The following is a 20,670-nucleotide window of genomic DNA, read 5'->3' as shown; positions in this document are numbered from 1 at the left end:
AGAAGGGGAGTGTCTATCAGAAAAATAAATGATACATAAATCAATACATTTAATGTTGTTGTTGGTTAGTCAAACATTGACAAATATTGAAATGGACACACGAGTACCTGCCAAACCAAGCATTCAAAACTCCTTAATTAATGCTCTTTTATTTTCTTTTTCTTTTTAAAATTCCATTTTTTTTTTCAAATAATCTAAAACGCTTTTGTTTTTTAATAATAAATTCGTTTGTTTTATTATTATGTTTATTTTTGTAAATAATAATTTGGATTTAATAGAGGGGAGCGGACCATACAGAGTTGATGGCATTTAATGGCCACCCATAAAAACGTTCTGAATGCAACATTTAATACCCAAAACCAAACAATTTTAGATGACGTAACCTCTTCCCTTTCATTCATTGCCTAATTCACAATATCCTTTTTCTCCTACGTTTTAAATGCAAATAATATTAAACACCCTTTATATTTTCAAATTATTTAATTATGTCTCAAATCAAATCGAGTAATTAAACGAGTATAGGGACAAAATAGTATTTTAACATTTATTTTCGGTATAATTTTTGTCAAAAAAAAAAAAAAAAAAAAAGGTTTGATGATTGAGATGAAATATTATGAAAATCAATTATTGTGACAAAATCAAATCAACACAAATATTGCTACATTGCTACGGATGCGCTCATCATCAGCAGCGCCCACCACACTCAAAACCCAATTTTTTAAAAAAAATATATTATTTAACTAATTATCTATAATAATATTATATATATATATATAAAGATTTATGAATTAAGTTTATAAATATGGAAGTCACAATTTCCTTGTTTTGCTTTTACTTTATGTTCCCGCCTAGGTAGAAAAATATGTATTTATGTTTGAATACATCTAATTAACACGTTTTCTTAGAAAAAAAACAATTAATTACTGCTAAATCACTATCAAATTTAATTATTGCTTGGTTAGTATTTTATGACGTTTTATGTGATAAATATTTAAGCCCAATATTAGTGTTGCATAATTCATAAATGCATATTTCACAGGATGAGTGATATTTACGACTAACTAGTTAATTAGTTTTAATTAATACTAATAAGTCAATGAGTATAACTTTTTTTAGTTTATTAAAGCTGGACGGTGTAAAGAGTAACAATTTGTTTTTTTAGTAACGAATTGACGATGGTAATTCTTAAAAATTATGTCAACTTGCCCACCTCTTCTTCCCATTTGTTTGCTTTGGGAGTCCCTTACCTAAATAAAATCATTATTTTAAAAATTTAGCCTAGCGTAATATTCTAAATAAGAAAAATTAAAATTATTATAATTTTTAATTAACTAAAATATTTAGTGAATAATAGATACACGATAATGATTGATGGGCCAAAATTAAAGATCCAATTAAAGAAAGAAAGGCCCGAAGAGAAATATTGGGTCGTAACAAAATTTACGGTTCATCGTTATCATTTGTAGCCCAGCCCAGCCCACTGCTACAGGTTCCCGGACCAGCACCGTAAGATGGCGGATGAGGAAAAAACAATAAAAAATAAAATAAAAATACAGCAAGCATGTTCAAGTTTAGCGGGTCTTCTCGCGCTCTCTGAAGAGGTTCTCGGCTGCTGCATCTTCACCTCTATGTGAATTCTTATTGCGTTCTGCAACTGATCTTAGCTTCATTTCAATTGCTGATATAACTGTTTTTGTTTCTTTTGGTTTCATGGTTGTCCTTGCTTTAAGTAAAGCTTTTCCTCTGTTTCTTCTGAGCTGTTGAAGATGGAGATAGTTGATATAAATTCCTTAAACGAGGAAGAAAATACGGAAGAATCAAATGATGGAGTTCAGAGAAATGAAGTGTTCGCAAAGCTGAAACCATGTTGTGTGGAGTTGCTTGAGCTTCTCCAAAAGCCCAAGAAACATTCCTCCTCGATTCATTCAATGCTTCAGCTGCTTCGAAAAACATCCCCAACTTCTCTGCAACCTTGTTTTGAGTAAGCTACTCTTACCACTTTGCAAATTCATTATGTTATATTTCTTTAAGCGATGTTCGTTTTATATATTGTTACATTTGGTTTTTTATTCTAACTCTCAGCATTCACGCAATTAAGCATTCATCCACAATTCATTCAAGAAATAACTTGGAAATAAAGCTATATTTCAGGGACGAAGAATGTATTTAGCCTCTGAACCATAATTGTAATCAACATGTTTCATTGCTTATCAATCAACTTTATCGAAAACCTGAAAAAATCTCGGAAGGCATAGAAAAGCTAGGTAAAAAAGATGATCGATATGATGTCAATGATTTTTTTTTTTTCATTCATTTAAATCTTTTTGGGTTATGAAGACTTCTTAAATTTTAGTGACAGTCCCATGTCAGTCGGGAAGAAGAACGAAATATTCTTTATAAGGGCGTGAAAACTTCTCCCTAGCAGACGCGTTTTAAAAATCTTGAGAGGAAGTCCGAAAGGGAAAGCACAAAGAGGACAATATTTGCTAGCAGTGGGCTTAAGCTGTTACAAATGACGTCAGAGTTAGATAGCAGTGGGCTTAAGCTGTTACAAATGACGTCAGAGTTAGATAGCAGTGGGCTTAAGCTGTTACAAATGACGTCAGAGTTAGATACCAAGCGATGTGGCAGTGAGGAGGCTGAGCCTTGAAGGGGGGGCACAAGGATGTTGAGTCCTGAAGGGGGTGGATTGGGAGGTCCCACATCGATTGGAGAAGGGAATGAGTGCCAGCGAGGACGCTGGGCCCTGAAAGGGGGGAGGGGGTGGATTATGAGATCTCACATCGGTTAGGGAGGAGAACGAAACATTCTTTACAAAGGTGTGGAAACCTCTCTCTAGCAGATGCATTTTAAAAATCTTGAGGGGAAGCCCGAAAGAGAAAGCCCAAAGAGGACAATGTCGGCTAGCGGTGGGCTTGGGCTGTTACAATTTTACTCTCTCTTTATACATGCACCGAGAAATCAAAAGAACGAAATAAAAAGATCTATTTTTATTAACTTGTTATAATTTCAGTCCTTTTGAACTTGCAATCATACCTGATAGTTTAGTTTTGCTATTTTCAGTTATGCGCTGTTCCCGCTACTGCTGCTATTGGATGCAGCGGTTGAGGACAGATCTCAGCAGAAGGTTAATTTTGAAGAAAACATCATGAAGTCTGTCACTCACGAGCTGCCTCATAGAGTGAGTGACAGTGTAGCAGAAGGTGTGCTTCAGTGTCTTGAAGAACTCCTGAAGAAGTGTCATTTAGGATCTGTGGCGCAGGTAGTCGAATTTGAAAATACCATTAGACTTGAGACGTGCCTCATTTGTTTACCTTTCATTTCTTAAATGTTAATTATCCTTATAGTGTCAGGGACTGTTCTTAGAGCGATGCTTGTTGCTTACTACACGCTAATCAGTCTTAAATAACTAATCTCGACTAAATATATTTCTATTCACGAGAAGACTTTTGCTGAAACAGCTTTGGAGGAGATTTGATTTTTATTGCATTTCAGTTTACGTCATCATTCTTCTTGTAGTATCAATTATCTTGTTGGTCTAATTTTATTTTATGTTTTAAGCCGGGGTTGAGATTTATTATTAACTAGCGTAGTTGACCTGTGGCATGAATGAGTGTCATAAGGTAAGTAGACTTATTATTCTCGGGGATAGTTGACTTATGACACGAATGAGAGTGATAAGGTAAGTAGGTTCTCGTTTGTCTCTTAGATCCACTGCCTGCCTATTGGGGGAAAATTACTGCAGGGAAGCATTCAAGTTTTTCATCAATTGTGTCCCTTAGTTGTACGGTCTCATAGAAAGTAAATAAAAGAAATACAGGTTCATAGGGCTATTCATGCTGTTTTCTGTGAATAGCCTTTAAATACTCTTTTAGTATATCCATTTTCTGAATTAGCTGTTTGTCCTAATTATGATGATGTGATAATGCAGATGGTTGTAGTGTTGAAGAAGTTAACATGTGCAGCTTTATTGTCTCCCTTGGAGGCATCAGAAGAATTCCGCGAAGGAGTTATCAAGTGTTATAAGGCGATCTTTGTGAATTTATGTCCCTGCTCAGATGATGCATGCTCATGCAAACAAATATCTGATTCTCCAGCACTTGGAGAAAACAGAGAGTTTCAAGGCCATCTTGAACTTTCAGAAGAGTCAAAGCCAAATGAATGCTTACTTGAATTTCTCCGGAGTGAAACTGCTTCAGCTGCTGTTGGACACTGGCTATCACTTCTTCTCAAAGTATGAAAAAACATGTTTTCAATGATTTTCCCTTGTTTTCTATCATTTATTTTGCCCAAGTCTTTCTATTTGTTCATGAGTATGTTCAAAGGCTGCAGATATTGAGGCTATACGAGGACATCATGGAAGTTCTAAACTTCGCATTGAAGCCTTTATGACCCTTCGCATACTTGTTGCAAAGGTAAATATTTAACTTCGAATTAACTTTGTATTCATGGGCTACCTGTCATCAGATAGAGTAAATTCTTGAAGGAGGGACATGGGTTTTAGGTCATGCATAGCATGATCTTCACCCGCAGAGACTAGATCTTCTTCCTGAGATAAAAATTTGTGACACTATCTCTTGATTGGATTGCTTAAATTAAGAAATGAGGATAAAATCATTCTACCGATATTATATTGATTGATGTATTTTACACTTGAAAAACCTGGTTCAAGTTAAAGCAATGGAGCGTATGTGTAAATATTTTTAGGCCAAAAATCAACATTATTGAAAAATCTATAATCCCTGCCACTTCTTTATTTATTTGCTCGAAGAGGGAAGTTCCCGTATAATAAAAAAACAAATTACAAATAGTTGTCTTTGATACTCTACAATTCTCTGTATTAGTTCTGTAGCAATAATCTTGAACATGGATGTTTCGGTGGTTTACAGTATTGATACTATTCTTTTGCAGGTTGGAACAGCTGATGCATTGGCCTTCTTCTTGCCTGGTGTTGTTAGTCAATTTTCTAAAGTTTTGCGGGCCTCTAAAACATCATTAAGTGGGGCTGCTGGGAATACAGAAGCCACAAACCAAGCAATTAGAGGCTTGGCTGAATATTTAATGATAGTCCTCGAGGATGATGCTAATAAATCTAGCCTTGACATGTTTATGGATTTTCAATCTGAAAATATTATGGAGAAGGGTAAAAAGGCACAATGTGTTCTAGAGGAACTCCGTCAATTACCCAATAAAGTCCGAGGTGGGAGTATAAAGGTAGAAGAGTCTACATCTGCTGATGTGGCAAAGAAAACTACCAATAAATCTGGATCTAAGGAGAAGATGAGTGCTGACTATCTTAAGGGGAACAAATCTTTTCATGTGGATCGTACAAAGGAATGGGTTGTAGAAACTTCAGCACATGTGGATAAACTATTAAGTGCAACTTTTCCATCTGTAAGTCATTGAAGGTTATGTATCTGAGTCCCTCAATACTTGACAAAAATCTTTTTATAGCTATTGTAACCACTGATCTGTTTCGATTTCTAATTTCTCTGGGTGCTTGTTAGATTTGTGTACATCTGGTAAAAAAGGTTAGACTGGGCATCCTGGCTGCCATTAATGGACTACTATCTAGGTGCAGTTATACGCTGAAGGCGAGTAGATTGATGCTTTTGGTAAGCAAAACGAACTACAACTACTTACTTATGTAATCAATTTATTTGGGGAGTGATTTATGGCGTCTCTTGTTGATGGATTTAAAGTATTGGTTATAACACCCATTTTGTTGAATTTGTTGCATTTTTTTGAATATATCAAACCTTTTTCATACATGTGGGACCTGAAAGCCTATATTGAAGTGAGTGAAAAGTGAAGTAAAAATGTATGAGTTTCAGTGCAAGACCTCGAAGGTAGACCAATGCAGCATTTAGATGGTTATAAGCAAGATTGGTAGTTTCTTGCCTCAAAAATGAAATTGATTGTTATTCAATAATTTGAACTTCATGCTCTTCTTATTCAATGCAATCAACTATTTAATTATTGGGTTTCAACTATTAAAATGATGCTAGATTTTACATATTTTTCTTGTAATCATATGAATATGAGTTCACAGAAAGAAGACTTGATGTCCTGCCTTAGGCCAGAGGTTACAAAAAAGATTCCCAATTTCTCAAAATAAAAAGAAAAATGCATTTTGAAACTCTTTTATTATGGAAGGGAATCCAAAAGAAAAAAATCATGTGTTTCAAGAATACTGCTTGTCTTAAAATAACACTTTTCCTCTGTAAGGATCTTCTGAGAAATGGAACCTTTAGATTTGTTCTGACAACTATGGACAGTAATATGTAATTTTTAAGATTCCATATTTGACGGCATCAATTATATATGTGACTTGTGATTTTGGAATTCAGGTTTTTCTCTTTTCAGTTTTCCTGACTGATGTTTTTTTTTTTGCAACCTGGATCCTTCTCATTTTACAACTTTTAATTGAGTGCAGGGGTGCCCTAATCATTGCTATCTTTTAGAAGCTAATGGGAAAAAGATCATCACTTCTTTTCTTTATTCTATTGTAAAATATGTCATACTTATGTCCAAAAACTAAAGAGCCTCAGAAACCTCCTCATTATGTGTTCAAATGCATGCATTATTCCTTGATGAAAATAAGATTATTTTTATGTGATCTTGGAGCAGCTTGAAATGCAATATACTCATTGAACATGCTGGGTGTTATTAAGAAATTTTGTATGCTTACTCATTCAATTTATTGATTCAACTAGAAAATGTTTAAATTGACATGGTTAGCATCTTGATCGTTTTATACCTTGTGAAAATTTTTTAAGCTTGCTGCTCAAGATGTTTAATTTAATATTCTGGCTGTTGATGCAGGAGTGCTTGTGTGCTTTGGCTATTGATGACTCTGAGGATGTTTCATTCACTGCACAAGAGTTCCTTGAATATTTATTTTGGATAACTCAGAACCATCAATTGCAGCTTGATATTGCCAAAATTTTTGTTAGGTTCTTATCTTGAAATCTAAAACTAGAAATGACTAAAATTTCTTGGACATATTGTATAGCTAACTTCTACCCCATTAAATCTAGGCTGGTTGAAAAGCTTCCGAATGTGGTTCTTGGCAGCGATGAGAAGTTTGCCCTATCACATGCTCGACAGTTACTTGTAGTGGCGTATTACTCTGGGCCTCAGCTCATTATAGATCATCTAATCCACTCTCCAGTATGGGCTTCTCTCTGATGTTTTAACAGATGTGTCAATTTTCATTTGCTTTAATACATCATGTTCAATCTATAACTTACAAAAGATGTAGATGAAGTATAAAGTATGACTTGCTGCATTATTGCTTGAAAATTTATACGATAATTTTTAGAAATTCTATGGCTTCAACCATAGTTACAAAATATAAAGATAATTCGTATGGTTGGATACATGTTTTGGATCATAACAATGAATATATATATATTTTTTGTCTAACTTCATTTGCGGTTAATCATGAGCTATGTCTAAAAACGGGGAGAAAGTTAATTCATCTTAGCTATTCTTACCCTTCTTCCTATCATACTATGCTATTGATATTTATCCTTGACACTGGATGACTTCATTTTTTGGTTATTCCCCCATTTATTTTGTCATTTTGTTCTTTAATCTCTTTTCCACTGGTTTTTATGTCATTAATACCATATTAATTTTGTATCGGTTCCTGAATGTATAGGTAACTGCTGCTCGCTTTCTAGATGTATTTGCTGTTTGTCTAAGTCAGAATTCAGTTTACGCCAATTCTCTTGGAAAATTTCTTTCAGCAAGGCCATCTTCTCTAGGATATCTGCACTCTCTTACTGAGTTAAAAGTTGGAACTAGTTTCATCAGTGATTGCCTTTCCATCATGAATACTGCCTCACCTGCAGTTCCAGAGCTCACAATGGTTCAGGAGAAAGATATACAGCAAAGTGATCACGTACTTCCTCGCATGCCTCCATGGTTTAATGGCATTGGCAGTCAGAAACTTTATGAAGCTCTTGGAGGAGTTCTCCAACTTGTTGGTTTGTCTTTGGCAGGTTTTAAACTATCCCTATCTGATTATTTAGCTCTTTTGTTCTTATACTTTGTACCATCTCATATAATTTCTTGTTATCAGATAGAGAAGGTGAAGGTAGTTTATCCGTCGCCATTGATATCCCATTGGGAAGCTTACAAAAATTGGTTTCTGAGATTCGGAAGAAAGAATACAGTGAAGAAAGCTGGGAATATTGGTACAGGAGGAATGATTCAGGACTGTTAGTGCGCCAGGCAAGCACTGATATATGTATTCTGAATGAGATGATATTTGGTGTTTCAGAATATTCAGTAGATTACTTCTCAAGTACGTTTCAGAGGGCAAGAATGCACAGGAAGGTTACCTATAACTATGAATGTGCCACAAGTAATGAAGCTAGTTGGAAATTTTCCCTGGAAAAAGTTAGAACTCAATTAATTGATTGTATTGGTAGGATCTTGCATGAGTACCTATCTCCTGAGATATGGGACCTTCCTGTACAACATAAATCTTCCCCGACTCATCCTGTTGGTGAAGAAGACATTAGTTTACACTTCTTCAGAGACACTGCCATGCTGCATCAGGAAAGATCAAGCTTCATACCCTATGTGCATAGTTGTGGATTTTTTCATGGCCATATGGTGATTTTACGTTGTATTTAAACTGCAACTTTCTCTTGAACAGGTTATAATTGAAGGAATAGGTATTTTTAGCATGTGCCTTGGAAAAGATTTTTCTTCTTGTGGATTTCTTCATTCATCTCTTTATTTGTTGCTTGAGAATCTTATTTCCTCAAATGTGGAAGTTCGAAGCACCTCTGATGCTGTCTTACATGTTCTTTCTTCTTCATCTGGTTACCCAACGGTAAGATAATGTGAATACATTTTTCTTTGTTTCTCAAGTCTTTTTTGATCAGTTGCAAATATGAACTTTTTGCAGGTTCAAAACTTGGTTTTGGAAAATGCAGATTATGTGATTGATTCAATATGCCGGCAGTTGCGTCATTTGGATCTCAACCCACACGTGCCAAATGTTCTTGCTGCTATCCTTTCCTATATTGGAATAGCTCATGAGATTTTGCCTCTGTTGGAGGAGCCTGTATGCCAATTAATCCTTTAACAACTAATGCATTATACAGGGTTTTATGGGCTTACTAATTGAGGGAGCACCTGTGCTGTATAGAACGCATGCATATGGCTCTATGCTAGTTTTCCATTCTACATTCTTGATGGTTGCTTAGAATGAAAATCTTTTACATTTCTTATATGTGTGGACTTGTATTTACATGTCTTTGACTCCTTCTGAATGGGTTGGAATCTGATGCACCGAACCATTGCAGATGCATACAGTATCGTTGGAACTTGAGATTCTTGGAAGACATCAGCACCCCAATCTAACCGGTCCCTTCTTAAAGGTCACTTTTGAATTATGCATATTCACTTTGTACTGAGGTTTACAATAATTAATATGACTGTCTGTTGAGAGGTTGCTGGTCCTTCGTATTCCTGTCAGATTTTAGGGATTATGACCGTTCTTTTGAATATCTTTTCTCATTGAGCTCTTTGATGAGTTCTTAGATTACTTTGGCTGGGGGGAGAGTTTCCTAATTTGTCTTTCAGTTACGAGAATCTTTGCGATGTAAAACCAAATTGTTCATGTTTTTATATTATTATGGACCTGTTTTTCTCCAGGCAGTAGCAGAGATTGCCAGAGTATCAAAGCACGAATCTAATTCGCTGCCTAGTAAAGCAGCATCATTTCTTGCTCATGTCATGTCTCTAATCTCTAACGAGGGAAAGCAGGCAGAATTTGAGTCTGGAGGAGTATCAAGATCATGTTATGATGATGACAAAAATACATCTTCTATGGAATCAGGTGATTGATCCTGTTAACTTGTATGCCATACCAAATTTACCTCCTAGATTTTGATATTTAATCAACCTTAAAACCTTTTATCTCTGATCTTGGTGATCTAAACTTGAGGGCTTTTAGTTATAAACTGTAATATTGTGTACTGTACTAAATGTTTAACCATTGTAGAAAAAAAAAAAAAAAAAAAATTAAACTATGAACTGTGAAAGAAGGAACTAGATGAACTTAATCGAGATGTAATATTATGTTCCATCAAGTTCCTCTGCTCTTGCAAGGGAAATAGTGCTGGATATTAAGAGGATGAATTAATTAACTTGTCAAAGTTTTCATTGTGCAATGCTATAAGAAGATGAATTTAATCTAGATTATATAAAGACGTTTCTAATATTGTAGTACTATGAAACAAGAGGTTGAATGAAAGAGAATTATTTGAAGGTTAATTTATTCTGTGTAGAGTGGGAAAATATTTTGTTCAAGTTCAATGATTCCAGAAGATATAGAAGAACAGTTGGATCCATTGCTGGTTCGTGCATTGTGACTGCTACACCTCTCCTAGCTTCACAGAATCAAGCAACATGCTTGGTGGCCTTAGATATTGTTGAGGTACGTCTCTAATCGCTGAAGTTGATCCATATCCTGACCCTGTAATATTACTTATTGTAAAGCTAATGGTTGTTTCTCCAATCTCAAGTGTTTGACTGAGCACTTCATTCTCAGCTACCCGAAATGATGGAAAAAAACTCTTCAGAATTTTTATACGACCTATTTTGATCTAACTGGAAATGTAGGAGTTATTTAGCTTGTGCGCATTGTATACCTTCCAGCTTTTCTGTTTATAGATGTTGAAATTTGGAGGGCATCTAATTACAGTCTGGGTGCTCTGGGGGGGGGGGGCGGGGAACTGAGTCTCCTGCATTTTCCAAAGACTGTCTAGATTCGAGCTAAGAACTGCATCTCCTTGTTTGTGAGTGGATCTTTTCGTGGCCATTTTCTGTCTGAGAATGTCACCAAAAAGTATTTCATGTCCTTGATGCGAATTGCACTCTATCATATTTTGCATCATAATCATCATTATGAATGGAGGCATGTCAATAGAAATTGTGGCTTTTCTGTCTTTCTCAAGGTCTCTCTCTCACGTCACTTTGATGCAGTAAAGATTCCTCTTCACCCCCATCCCTTTTTGGTGAAGAATGCCATGAAATCTTGCTAGATCGAATTTTGTTTTGCTTAAATTTGATTCTAATGCTATAAATCATAAATTCTTTGCATAGTATGGCGCCGTGGCATTGGCAAAAGTGGAAGAAGCCTATAAGCATGAGAAGGATACCAAGGAAACAATTGAGGAAACTTTGCGCTCAAAGTCCTTTTATCGACTTCTGGATACTTTGGATGTTTCTGATGAGGGGTCTGATGAGAATAGGTTGCTTCCGGCAATGAATAAAATATGGCCCTTTCTGGTTGCTTGCATTCAGAACAAAAATCCAGTGGTAAGTTATCACCTGTCCATATGTTTCTTCCCCTTCAAAACCAAAGTCTTTGATCTAGTTTTCACTTGAGCAATTGTTGTATCTCTTGATTCATCCACCTCTGGACGTTGACTTTTAGGATTTTAGTTCGAAAACCTACAGGAAAAGAAACAAAATGGTTGTCTTTTACTTCGACCTACCTCTGACCTACATAAACTTATACACCCAACAAATACTTCTAGTTGATTTTAGATTTATGCTGCTGGCTTGCTGCCTCTTTTTTCCTAATTAATATTTATTGATTTTGAGATAGTAATCCATACAACTTACAGGCTGCTCGAAGATGTCTAAATGTGATAAGCAGTTCTGTACAAATTTGTGGTGGAGATTTCTTCACACGACGTTTCCATACAGATGGGTTTCATTTTTGGAAGCTTCTGACGACGTCTCCATTTCTGAGGAAACAAAACGTGAGAGATGAGAAGGCAGTGCTACAACTTCCCTATAGAAACGCATCTATATCATCAGAGGATTCGGTTGCTGAAGGTTCCAATTTGAAAGTTCAGGTCGCACTGCTCAATATGATTGCTGATCTATCTAGAAACAGAAGAAGTGCATCGGCATTGGAAGTAGTTCTCAAGAAGGTTAGTGGCTTAGTGGCAGGTGTAGCCTTTAGTGGTGTTATGGGGCTTAGGGAAGCATCATTGAATGCGCTTGGAGGACTTGCATCTATTGATCCCGATCTTATTTGGCTTCTGGTCGCTGATGTATACTACTCTATGAAGAAGAAGGATGTGCCTTCACCACCCACATCAGATTTTTCCGAGGTATCTCGACTTCTTCCACCGCCTTTATCTCCAAAAGGGTATCTTTATGTGCTTTATGGGGGTCAAAGTTATGGATTTGACATTGAAGTTTCGTCTGTGGAAATTGTATTTAAGAAATTGCAATCCAACATTTCTACGTGTTAATAGGATTCCCAAGTATTTATAATGCAGGGCTATATATGCTTATTTTTCCTTTTCATGTTAATATGAGTCCTATATGTTTATGCATGTGGTAGGACATCTTTTACACCTATATATGATGCTCCATTCCCTATGCATAAAACAGTATCATTGTGTTATAAAACACCCCGATTGGCAACACAAACACATAAAATAGATACAGAAAAATATAATATTAAGGAATTGGTTTGTTGAAGTTGAACCTCTATATTGATTTTGTTTCTTTCTGTATCTGTCTACGACTGATGATTTCCTGTAGTTATAACTCACTTCTTGGTGGTAGGTTTTGCTTGTGAGACAATTAATGATGTGCTTCTTCTTTTAATCGTTGCACGTTCAAAGAGTTGTCCGGAAATCCTTAAATCTGGTGTTTAGTTAGTCTAATAATCATTATAAGGAATGCAGGGAAAGACATCCTATTAAGATAAGGAAATCAGCCAAGACCTAGAACAAAAGGTATCAAGACTTCTTACCATCCAAATGTTTGGTAGATCTAAAAATTTTAATGACCAACTGTGAGGAACCAAGTATGCAAACAAATTCAATGCTTGTTCTATATATAATTCTGATGATTCGACTGAGATTTTACGGGTTCTTCGTTTTTCTTACATGGAATCTGTTAAACTCAATGTATGTCCAAAACTCAATATATATATAGGCGCCATATGTTAGGCAGGAAGAACATGGTTATTATTGGTTCCGTAGGTGAGAAATTTGTATTATATACATTCCTGATATTAACATCAACCGACTTCTATACGAGTTGTAAAAGATATCCAGCTTTGTTCAAGAATCAGAACAGAGCAATGATACTAAGAACGTCTCAAACAAAATATGCTCTTGTAGATTAGAACCCGCACCTTTCACGGATTTCACCTTCAGAACCAGTTAGAACATCAAGAACCGATAGCTTCACCATAGCCCTTGCAAAGTCCATGCGAAAGGTAGAGCCGTCATCAGAAGCATACCCCTTTACCAGTCTCCCAGTGTTCTCATCGGCCATTAGTTGCTGATCAGCATACAACAGTCCTCTTCCACTCAACAAGCTCTTGTAGTAATGAGTGTCGAAGCCTCCCTCCAGCGACAGCGAAGGCGACAGTTCTTGAAAGTAGGACATGCCCAAGGTAGACCTCCTCAACGTCTCTACTGATGCCTCTGGGGTTGGGGATGATGCTGGAGACACTTGATCATGACTGACATGGGTGTTGTTGTGCTCCTTCTCTTGGCATTTGAATCTCATCAGGTTCAGGAACTCGGGGTCAATTGATGGATCTGGTAGGCTGGTTCCGGAGAAGTTATAAAGACGATTCAGAATGAACTGACACCCAATCTTCCCAATGTTGTGCGCTCCTTCATAGCCAGACCACACAAAGCGAAAAGGTAATCACTGAGTTAATTGTGAGGAGAATGAGTTTGAGGGCAGAAGTAATTTTATCCTACCTAAAAGACTGACCATATCTCTTTCGTCAAGTCCTCTTGCTGCAAATAGATAAAGAGTGCGATTGATGTTGTCGTCGGGTCGTGGCAATTCCGCCATTGCTTCTTCAAAGTATGCCCTTGTGCTGTCTCGTCTGCCAGTGAAAACTGGATAGAAGGGGCCACCAGCCTAAGCCCCAATTCACATTAGTCGAATCGAAACACAATAACTGAGAATTGAACTGCAATTCTATCCCTAATTCTAGCAAACGGTCGACTTAAGGAAGACTAGAGGAAGTCATCTCATCAGTGCCTCAAAAATTCCAAATTCAGTCAGTACTGAAGGCTTGAAAGAAATACAAGAAATGAAAAAAAAAAGGTGAAGACGCAATGATTTGTGTATTTACCAGAACGACGGCATCTCTAGTAGCAAGGGAGAGGATATCAGCACAAGAAACCACGCGTGGGCAAACCCTCTCAAGCTCCTCCTTTATTTGATCTATCTCAACGAAACCCTTCAAGGTCAAATTCGGAATAGCCTGCTTCTCACTCGAATAGGTATCGTCACCTGTGGTGGGATCCAATAGGATGGAAGCATCGCAGCCCTAATTGAAGGAACACATCACGGAAAAGGAAACGGACATGGGGAAGAAAACAAAGAAGAAGGTAAAAAGAAGGGGAGAACATCAAGAACGGAATCAAGAAAGGGAGATACACACCTGAATGAAGCAGTCGTGAAAGAAGAGTCTGAGGAGAGAAGCGGAGACATCTTGGCGGCGTGAGTGAATCAAAGCCATGGAAGAGCTTACAATCTTCTCGGCGTGGGGGCAAGATTGTCGGTAGAAGTCGTATTGGAGAGTTGAAAGGAAAGAGAAGAGGTGCAGAGTTTCAGAGAAATCGAAAGGAGAAGAGAAGGAAGGAGGGTTGGAGGAAGAGAAAGCGATGTCGGAGACGCCTCTTGGATTGCAGAGAGAAACGAGGACAGTGATGAAGACGACTGCAAGGACCCAACCATTCAACATTTTTGGTTAAGAGAGAGAGATTTGTTGGAGTTGGAGTTGCAGACTGAAATCATCTCAACACCTTCACTCTGTAGAGTATATGAACATTACCGAAAGTTCGTTAAACCAACGAATGGAGGGAAACTCGCGCCACAACGCTTAATACTCTTCTCTTCTTCCACACCACCCTTCACGATTTAAAATAATAACCATATTTAAAAAAAAAAAAAAAAAATCATTTAATACATTTAAATTTAAATTCTATGTTAATTTTAAGTTTAGTTATCAAATTTGTAATTTTGAAAATTCAAATTCTTCCCCTTTCCATTAAAGAAAATTACCAAGTTATTTGATAATTTTGAAAATCACCTCATTTTAAAGAAAGAATATCATGAACAACCATAGAAAATAAATATAAAATTAGAATAATAGAACTTTTTTTTTTTTGCTAAATTACAAAAAAATATCTATTTTTTGGAATTTGATCGAGATTTTTGTATTAAAAAAAATAATTTAGTGTGCCAATTAATCCATAAATAAAAAGGTTTTTAAGAAGCCCTTCTTTTATAACCGGAATGTCGCTTTAATCAACCGATTCACAATCTTTGTCAATTTTGCCATGGGCGGAAGCGAAAGAAAATCCAAGGAGAAGAGGAAGAACAGAAGAGCGGCTTCGTCTTCTGAAGGTACAGATTTCCGTTACTTTTTTGTCTATGAAAATTTCACTTCCCCTCCTTTAATCTGATTTTACACTCGAAATTCTTCCGAAATGAAAAACAGTACCCTTAGAGGAGTTTACATTTCTTCTTTTCTTGGAGTGTATTCTCCTATAATCTACGGTGGATTGCTCTGTGTGTTGTTTTAATGCTATTGTTCGTATAAGTTCAGACGAGAAGAGGAGCAAGAGACCAAGAGCTGCAGAAGATGAGGAAAGGGAAAGCAGAAGGAGAGATAAGAGAGAGAAGCGGAAGGAGAAGAAATCTCACAAGCACTCTAAGCGCGATTCAGGTAAACTCGAATACGCAATTTGCAGAAATATGCATGTTACGGTTCGTGTTTGATGTTTTTATGTTTTAACAGATAGGTAGTCGAGTGGTTGTTTTCTTCTTCGTTGGTTATTTTATCTCAATTTGAATAATGATGTCGTACAAATTGCTTCAATTCGCTGTTTAGGTTTTTGGTATTAAACTGATGTCAATTCTATGGCCAACTAATATAGAAATCAAAACCCTTTTTTTTATATATACTCTTCAATTTCATTCTCTCTGCTAGTTTTTCTGTCCATTTCTCATAATTCATGCTGGGAACTTGTGGTTTCAAGAAAGAAGATTATCCTGCAAGAATTTGAACACACGAGTTTTTACTTTTCCAGTTTTTCTCCAGCGGCCTCATTGCAGATGCAGATGTAAAATTTGGCTTATTTTACTTGTGAACGGAATTATGAAGAAGTACTTTATAAATAGGTTTCCAAAGTAAAGTTTTGTCATGCCCTGCCTTTTTCTTTCAGAGAAGAAGTCGAAGGATATTCTCAAAGGCAAGCATCACAGGGACGATCACCCTTTAGTGAGTTCTTCTGTAGTGATAAAGCATGCATTTTAGTTTATGTTTTATTCACTCTACTTTTACATTTAGTTACTAGATTGTACTACCGCATGTTATCTTTTTTATGCTATTGAGCATCCCTGCATATTTCCTTTGTTTATGATTCGGTTGAAAACAGACTCTTATAGTTAAGAATGAACTCCCTTCAGCACCTCTGAAATAAAAATCTTGGATTCATCTGATAAAGTAAGAAGATCACCGGACCGACCACGGGCATCCATTTCCTACCAGCCTCCATTTATTATTCTTAGATGGGATTGTACTTTATTATTCTGAGAGGGAATTGGGTAGTACAGAAGTAGGAAATTGATTGTAATGCTCTATATGTTTAGTTTGTGTTCATCATGTATGGGTTGTTTTCCCCTACTTCACTGCTTTTCAATCATTACTATTATTTCTTGAGGTATTCAACTGCAGTAGATCTAGTATTTGAATATCCTACTATGGGATCATCTCAATTTGGTTCAGTTATGTAGAGGGCTAGAAATTACTAATGAAGTTGCACAAGGGGAATGTGTTTGCAATTTAAAATTCACCTTCTCATAACCTGGGCTTTCCTATTCGTTGTTATTTTTTTTTTTTTGTGCTCTTTCACTGGAAAGAACCGATGTTAACATCAAATTGTTTGGTGCAATGCCACTGTATCAGGCTACTTGAAAGTAGAAATTAATATTTAAGAGAGTTGCTATCACCACTCTGAAGTATGTTAACCATGTAGCCCATTCCTTACTCTTGTATGGATGTACATTTATGTTATGCAGTGTTAGAAAAGTGAATTATTTGGCAGGGGTTGTTACTCTGAAGAATTAAATCAACCAAATCTTTTGCATGTTACAGCCCATCTTATTTCTTGTGTGGGGGAGGGGTTGTGTGGCGGCACTGGAGCAGCATTATCCACTGAAATTAATCTACGGTTTCTTGATTGAACCAATAGGAGAAACATCTTGGCTTCATCCATATTTGTTAGTTGTTTTGTCGCTTCTACTAAACTTCCTGCTTCTATAAATTTCTTTCCTGCCTCCTGCCTCATCAGATTGTTGTGAACCTTGTGATAAACTACATGAATTCAGCCATTATACTGGCATGATGTTTTATTAGGAAGTTTGAAACATTCTAGGCCTATCAGTTATTGCAAAAATTCAACTTTGCATCAGTGTTTCCCACTTCAGGCTTGATTGTTTAGTTACTTCTACAGAACTCCTTGCAAGATCTGTTCAGAGGAAGATTTGTGTGACTGTATATAATATACATTTACATATACTTTCTTTTCAAGGAATTAAATGCAATGCCCTCGTTTGTCTTAGTTTTTTTTTGGAGAGCATTCTATGTCTACTTCTTATTGCTGGGCTGTCATGTGACCCTTCTGGTTCTCTGGCCTTAACACCACTTTTGTTGATATGTTGATTTAGAGAGCCAAAATTGAAGAACTGTCCGAGGAAGACTATTTTTTGAAGAACAATGAGTTTGCTACTTGGTTGAAAGATGAGAAAAATGTGTATTTCTCTGATCTGTCATCCGAGTCTGCTCGCAAACTTTTCTCAGATTTTGTTGAGCTGTGGAATGATCGGAGGCTTGAATCTCGATATTATGAGGGTATTTCAAGCGGGCCTCGAACATCCCATAACTGGAAAATCAAGGGGTGATAACTTAGGATGTGTGGAATGAACGAACAAAGGAACGGATGAACAAAAGTTGTCTGAATTGTTGGATTGTGGTTTTCCTACTAGTAGGTTCCAGGCAGCTGAGTGAATCTACTTACCAACACCGAACGTAGAAGAGAGTTCCATGCTGTTCTCTGTAGAAGTGTAATCTTACTCTTGCTTTTGATATGGAATGGAAAACTTTTCTTACTTGAATGTTGTTTTATAGATTAATATCACTTCGGAAGTAGTATTCTTTTTATAGCTGAAGATTGTGCCCTTCGGATCCTTTTGGAAATTACCTGTGACCTATGCTTTGATTTACATTTTGCATTTATACTTTGGTAGTTGATTTTTGAAAAAGTAATAGTTGTAGGAGACAAGGCTGTACTAAATCATTAATATTGGGGAATCAGATCTGCAAAAGGCAGCAATTGATCAAACTTGAGCAGCAGAGTGTTAACATGTTTGGATAGATATTCAGGGTTTGTTTGGAAATTGGTGGACTTGAGACGAGTGCTTGCAGATCTGATTTGAAAAACTGAAGCAGCTAATAATATGTTCTTGTTTGAATGGAAGTTTTACAAGTTTTATATGCATGAAACGGACATCTGATATTCTGTGTTGCTCTTTTAATATTTTTGGCATTAATAATTAATTTTAGAGATTAGTATATTTAATTAACCATTTAGTAGTCTAAACTCACGTGTTCATTATATTACCCACTAATAAGTAGTAAACAAAACCAAAACCATGAGAGCCAGCTTATGCTAAAAGACCACGGGAGCATATATTGTGTTAATCCGTAAATTTTGGAGGAGGAAAGTGCATGGTCTGCAGTTTGCTACGTCATTAACCCAACCTTTTTAAATAATGGAAGATTTAAATAAAGTTCTAAAATTGGATTATTTGCCAACCTGTGGGACTCCGCCGTGAAACTGAGGGAGGGAGATTACAAGAACTTACATCTCTGCTCTCACGCTCACTGAGCACCTTCCTTGTTTGACAGCAACCGAGATGGCATCCCCCTTCCGTTCCGACATATTGAAAGGGAAGGTGGCTTTGATTACTGGCGGCGGCTCTGGAATCGGCTACGAGATCGCCGCCCAATTTGGTCAACATGGAGCTTCCATTGCCATCATGGGTCGAAGGAAGCAAGTCCTCGATTCCGCCGTCTCCGCTCTTCGATCTCTTGGAATTTCAGTATTTCTCTTTCACTCTTACTTCTTGCCTTTTTCATCATGCTTTTCTCCCTCTGCTTACTTGTTGGATGCGCTTTAACTTCTCGGTGATCTTACGCGTCTGTCCTCCCTCTCCTTACATTTCCAATTCTCGTATTTGATAATCAAGGTGAATGTGAAAGCTTATTTGTAAACATTTGCATCTACGGTTTCTTTTTATTGTTTCGGAGTTATTAATGTTCTTATAAAGATGGGGCTTAGCTGGAGTCGTGAAAAAGGTTTTCTTCTAAGATTCTTTGCTTTGTCACGGCATGTACAATTATAAACTTATCAAAGCTAAAGCAGCCTATGGCCATCGTACATTCCGCTGTTAATTTAGATTGTAGTACACTGTACGATTAAAAATGAGATTACTTAAGTTTTTTTTTAAGATAAACTGAAATGACAGTGCTCTAATTAACAAAGTTTTGCAGGGGTTTTTTTGGTTACATAATTTGATTTTCTGGACCTTCCTTTTTCTTTAAAAACATCTATCAATGACTTTAGATATTGCTAAAGTAGAGGCTAGAAGTAATCAGGATGATGCTATTACATAAATTTGCATCTAATCAATTTAAGAGATAATAGGAAGACGAACTTGAGGAATTCGAGATATGTATAATTATTGTTTCTAAAAGACTTCGATTGAGTCATGTGCTCTGAACTGTGTGCTTTTACAGATGACTCTGAAAAATACAACTAACGAACATGAAATTTATGAGTTTCCAAAAGCATATAAAATGCTGCATATGGAAAATATCAAAAGCAGTTGCATAGGTTTGTAATGTGTATACCACACGGATGTGTAGCTGGACTCACTAATATGTATAATCACCCATGTATTCCTCTGAGAACTGAACTTGATTCTGAAACCTGTTGTTTGTATACTGGCCATTGCAGGCATTTGGATTTGAAGGTGATGTTCGTAAACAAGAAGACGCAAGTAGAGTAGTGGAGTCTACTGTCAACAATCTTGGTAGTCTGGACATTCTTGTGAATGCAGCAGCTGGGAACTTTCTGGTATCAGCCGAAGATTTGTCTCCCAATGGATTTCGAACAGGTTCTTTTCGCATGCAATACCTACTGTCAATAATCTTGGTAGCCTGGCTTTTACTTGATATTAGTCCATAGGGATCAACGATCATGCAAAAAAGATTTGTCCGTTGGAAGTATTTTGTAGTTTGTAGTTTTGGGTGCTCCAGAGATGTTATTTATCTTCATTTAATTGATCTTGGAATTACACTAATTTGAACGCATATCCACTCTGGAAATTTATGAAAATTGAATTCCATTGGTCATAACTCATATATTTCTTATTCAACTCAAAGGAGTACGTGAAAATTTTCTCTGGCATGTTAGGTTGTTTGGTTGTATGTTGCGATATTATGGTTTCAGGGGAACTGTAGTCTAATCTGTCAAACTTTCTTTTTTTTTTTTTTTTTTTTTTTTTTTTTTTTTT

The 20,670-nt window shown here is 36.4% G+C and overlaps 4 protein-coding genes across 7 annotated transcripts in view; 3 read left to right on the top strand and 1 right to left on the bottom strand.

The window, feature by feature from the left end:
- Positions 1-1,545: 1,545 nt before the first annotated feature.
- LOC111468424 lies at positions 1,546-12,349 on the top strand. Of its 3 annotated transcripts, none has more exons than XM_023113637.1 (18): positions 1,546-1,601; positions 1,736-1,981; positions 3,064-3,262; positions 3,932-4,234; positions 4,326-4,415; positions 4,912-5,394; positions 5,508-5,615; positions 6,826-6,956; positions 7,041-7,173; positions 7,667-8,009; positions 8,090-8,571; positions 8,672-8,851; positions 8,927-9,085; positions 9,327-9,401; positions 9,679-9,862; positions 10,314-10,462; positions 11,131-11,346; positions 11,658-12,349. In XM_023113637.1, exons 2-18 carry the CDS (start codon positions 1,767-1,769, stop codon positions 12,294-12,296), a joined length of 4,089 nt encoding a protein of 1,362 aa, XP_022969405.1. In that variant the 5' UTR covers positions 1,546-1,601; positions 1,736-1,766; the 3' UTR covers positions 12,297-12,349. The 3 variants fall into 3 exon arrangements, with proteins under 3 accessions (XP_022969405.1, XP_022969406.1, XP_022969408.1); XM_023113638.1 differs by having other exon boundaries at positions 1,552-1,601; positions 1,767-1,981; XM_023113640.1 differs by lacking the exons at positions 1,546-1,601; positions 1,736-1,981; positions 3,064-3,262 and having other exon boundaries at positions 4,105-4,234; positions 4,333-4,415.
- Positions 12,350-12,917: 568 nt separating this feature from the next.
- Positions 12,918-14,935, bottom strand: LOC111468425 (putative Peroxidase 48). The gene is made up of 4 exons (XM_023113641.1): positions 14,468-14,935; positions 14,156-14,353; positions 13,773-13,938; positions 12,918-13,682 (listed from the first exon to the last, which is right to left on the bottom strand). The coding sequence occupies exons 1-4, from the start codon at positions 14,768-14,770 to the stop codon at positions 13,180-13,182; spliced, it is 1,170 nt and encodes a 389-aa protein (XP_022969409.1). The 5' UTR covers positions 14,771-14,935; the 3' UTR covers positions 12,918-13,179.
- Positions 14,936-15,324: 389 nt separating this feature from the next.
- LOC111468427 (protein FAM133) lies at positions 15,325-18,315 on the top strand. Of its 2 annotated transcripts, none has more exons than XM_023113643.1 (4): positions 15,325-15,435; positions 15,638-15,757; positions 16,257-16,312; positions 17,761-18,315. In XM_023113643.1, the coding sequence occupies exons 1-4, from the start codon at positions 15,369-15,371 to the stop codon at positions 17,992-17,994; spliced, it is 477 nt and encodes a 158-aa protein (XP_022969411.1). In that variant the 5' UTR covers positions 15,325-15,368; the 3' UTR covers positions 17,995-18,315. The 2 variants fall into 2 exon arrangements, with proteins under 2 accessions (XP_022969411.1, XP_022969412.1); XM_023113644.1 differs by lacking the exon at positions 17,761-18,315 and adding an exon at positions 17,189-17,747.
- A 587-nt stretch (positions 18,316-18,902) lies between these two features.
- Positions 18,903-20,670, top strand: part of LOC111468426 (peroxisomal 2,4-dienoyl-CoA reductase) — a 4,356-nt gene continuing 2,588 nt past the window's right edge. Inside the window, exons 1-2 of the mRNA XM_023113642.1 lie at positions 18,903-19,194; positions 20,112-20,271. Coding sequence (XP_022969410.1) covers positions 19,009-19,194; positions 20,112-20,271 — 346 coding nt within the window. The 5' untranslated portion in view covers positions 18,903-19,008. The remainder of the gene's footprint in view (positions 19,195-20,111; positions 20,272-20,670) is intronic.

This window comes from Cucurbita maxima, unplaced genomic scaffold, assembly GCF_002738345.1.
Source record: "Cucurbita maxima cultivar Rimu unplaced genomic scaffold, Cmax_1.0 Cma_Scf00036, whole genome shotgun sequence".
Taxonomy (NCBI): Eukaryota; Viridiplantae; Streptophyta; class Magnoliopsida; order Cucurbitales; family Cucurbitaceae; genus Cucurbita; species Cucurbita maxima.
The sequence above is the reverse complement of the archived record's forward strand: the minus strand, read 5'-3'. Positions and strand labels throughout refer to the sequence as shown.

What these genes read in the sequence shown, in the direction of transcription:
- LOC111468424 (XM_023113637.1), top strand. Translation starts at nt 1,767, where the DNA reads ATGGAGATAGTTGATATAAATTCCTTAAACGAGGAAGAAAATACGGAA. An exon ending in GGCTATCACTTCTTCTCAAA is followed by an intron (nt 4,235 to 4,325) that starts GTATGAAAAAAC and finishes GTATGTTCAAAG; the next exon opens with GCTGCAGATATTGAGGCTAT. An exon ending in TACATCTTCTATGGAATCAG is followed by an intron (nt 9,863 to 10,313) that starts GTGATTGATCCT and finishes TATTCTGTGTAG; the next exon opens with AGTGGGAAAATATTTTGTTC.
- LOC111468425 (XM_023113641.1), bottom strand. Translation starts at nt 14,770, where the DNA reads ATGTTGAATGGTTGGGTCCTTGCAGTCGTCTTCATCACTGTCCTCGTT. An exon ending in TTCACGACTGCTTCATTCAG is followed by an intron (nt 14,354 to 14,467) that starts GTGTGTATCTCC and finishes TCCTTCAATTAG; the next exon opens with GGCTGCGATGCTTCCATCCT. An exon ending in AGATATGGTCAGTCTTTTAG is followed by an intron (nt 13,683 to 13,772) that starts GTAGGATAAAAT and finishes CTGGCTATGAAG; the next exon opens with GAGCGCACAACATTGGGAAG.
- LOC111468427 (XM_023113643.1), top strand. Translation starts at nt 15,369, where the DNA reads ATGGGCGGAAGCGAAAGAAAATCCAAGGAGAAGAGGAAGAACAGAAGA. An exon ending in AGCGGCTTCGTCTTCTGAAG is followed by an intron (nt 15,436 to 15,637) that starts GTACAGATTTCC and finishes GTATAAGTTCAG; the next exon opens with ACGAGAAGAGGAGCAAGAGA. An exon ending in ACAGGGACGATCACCCTTTA is followed by an intron (nt 16,313 to 17,760) that starts GTGAGTTCTTCT and finishes ATGTTGATTTAG; the next exon opens with AGAGCCAAAATTGAAGAACT.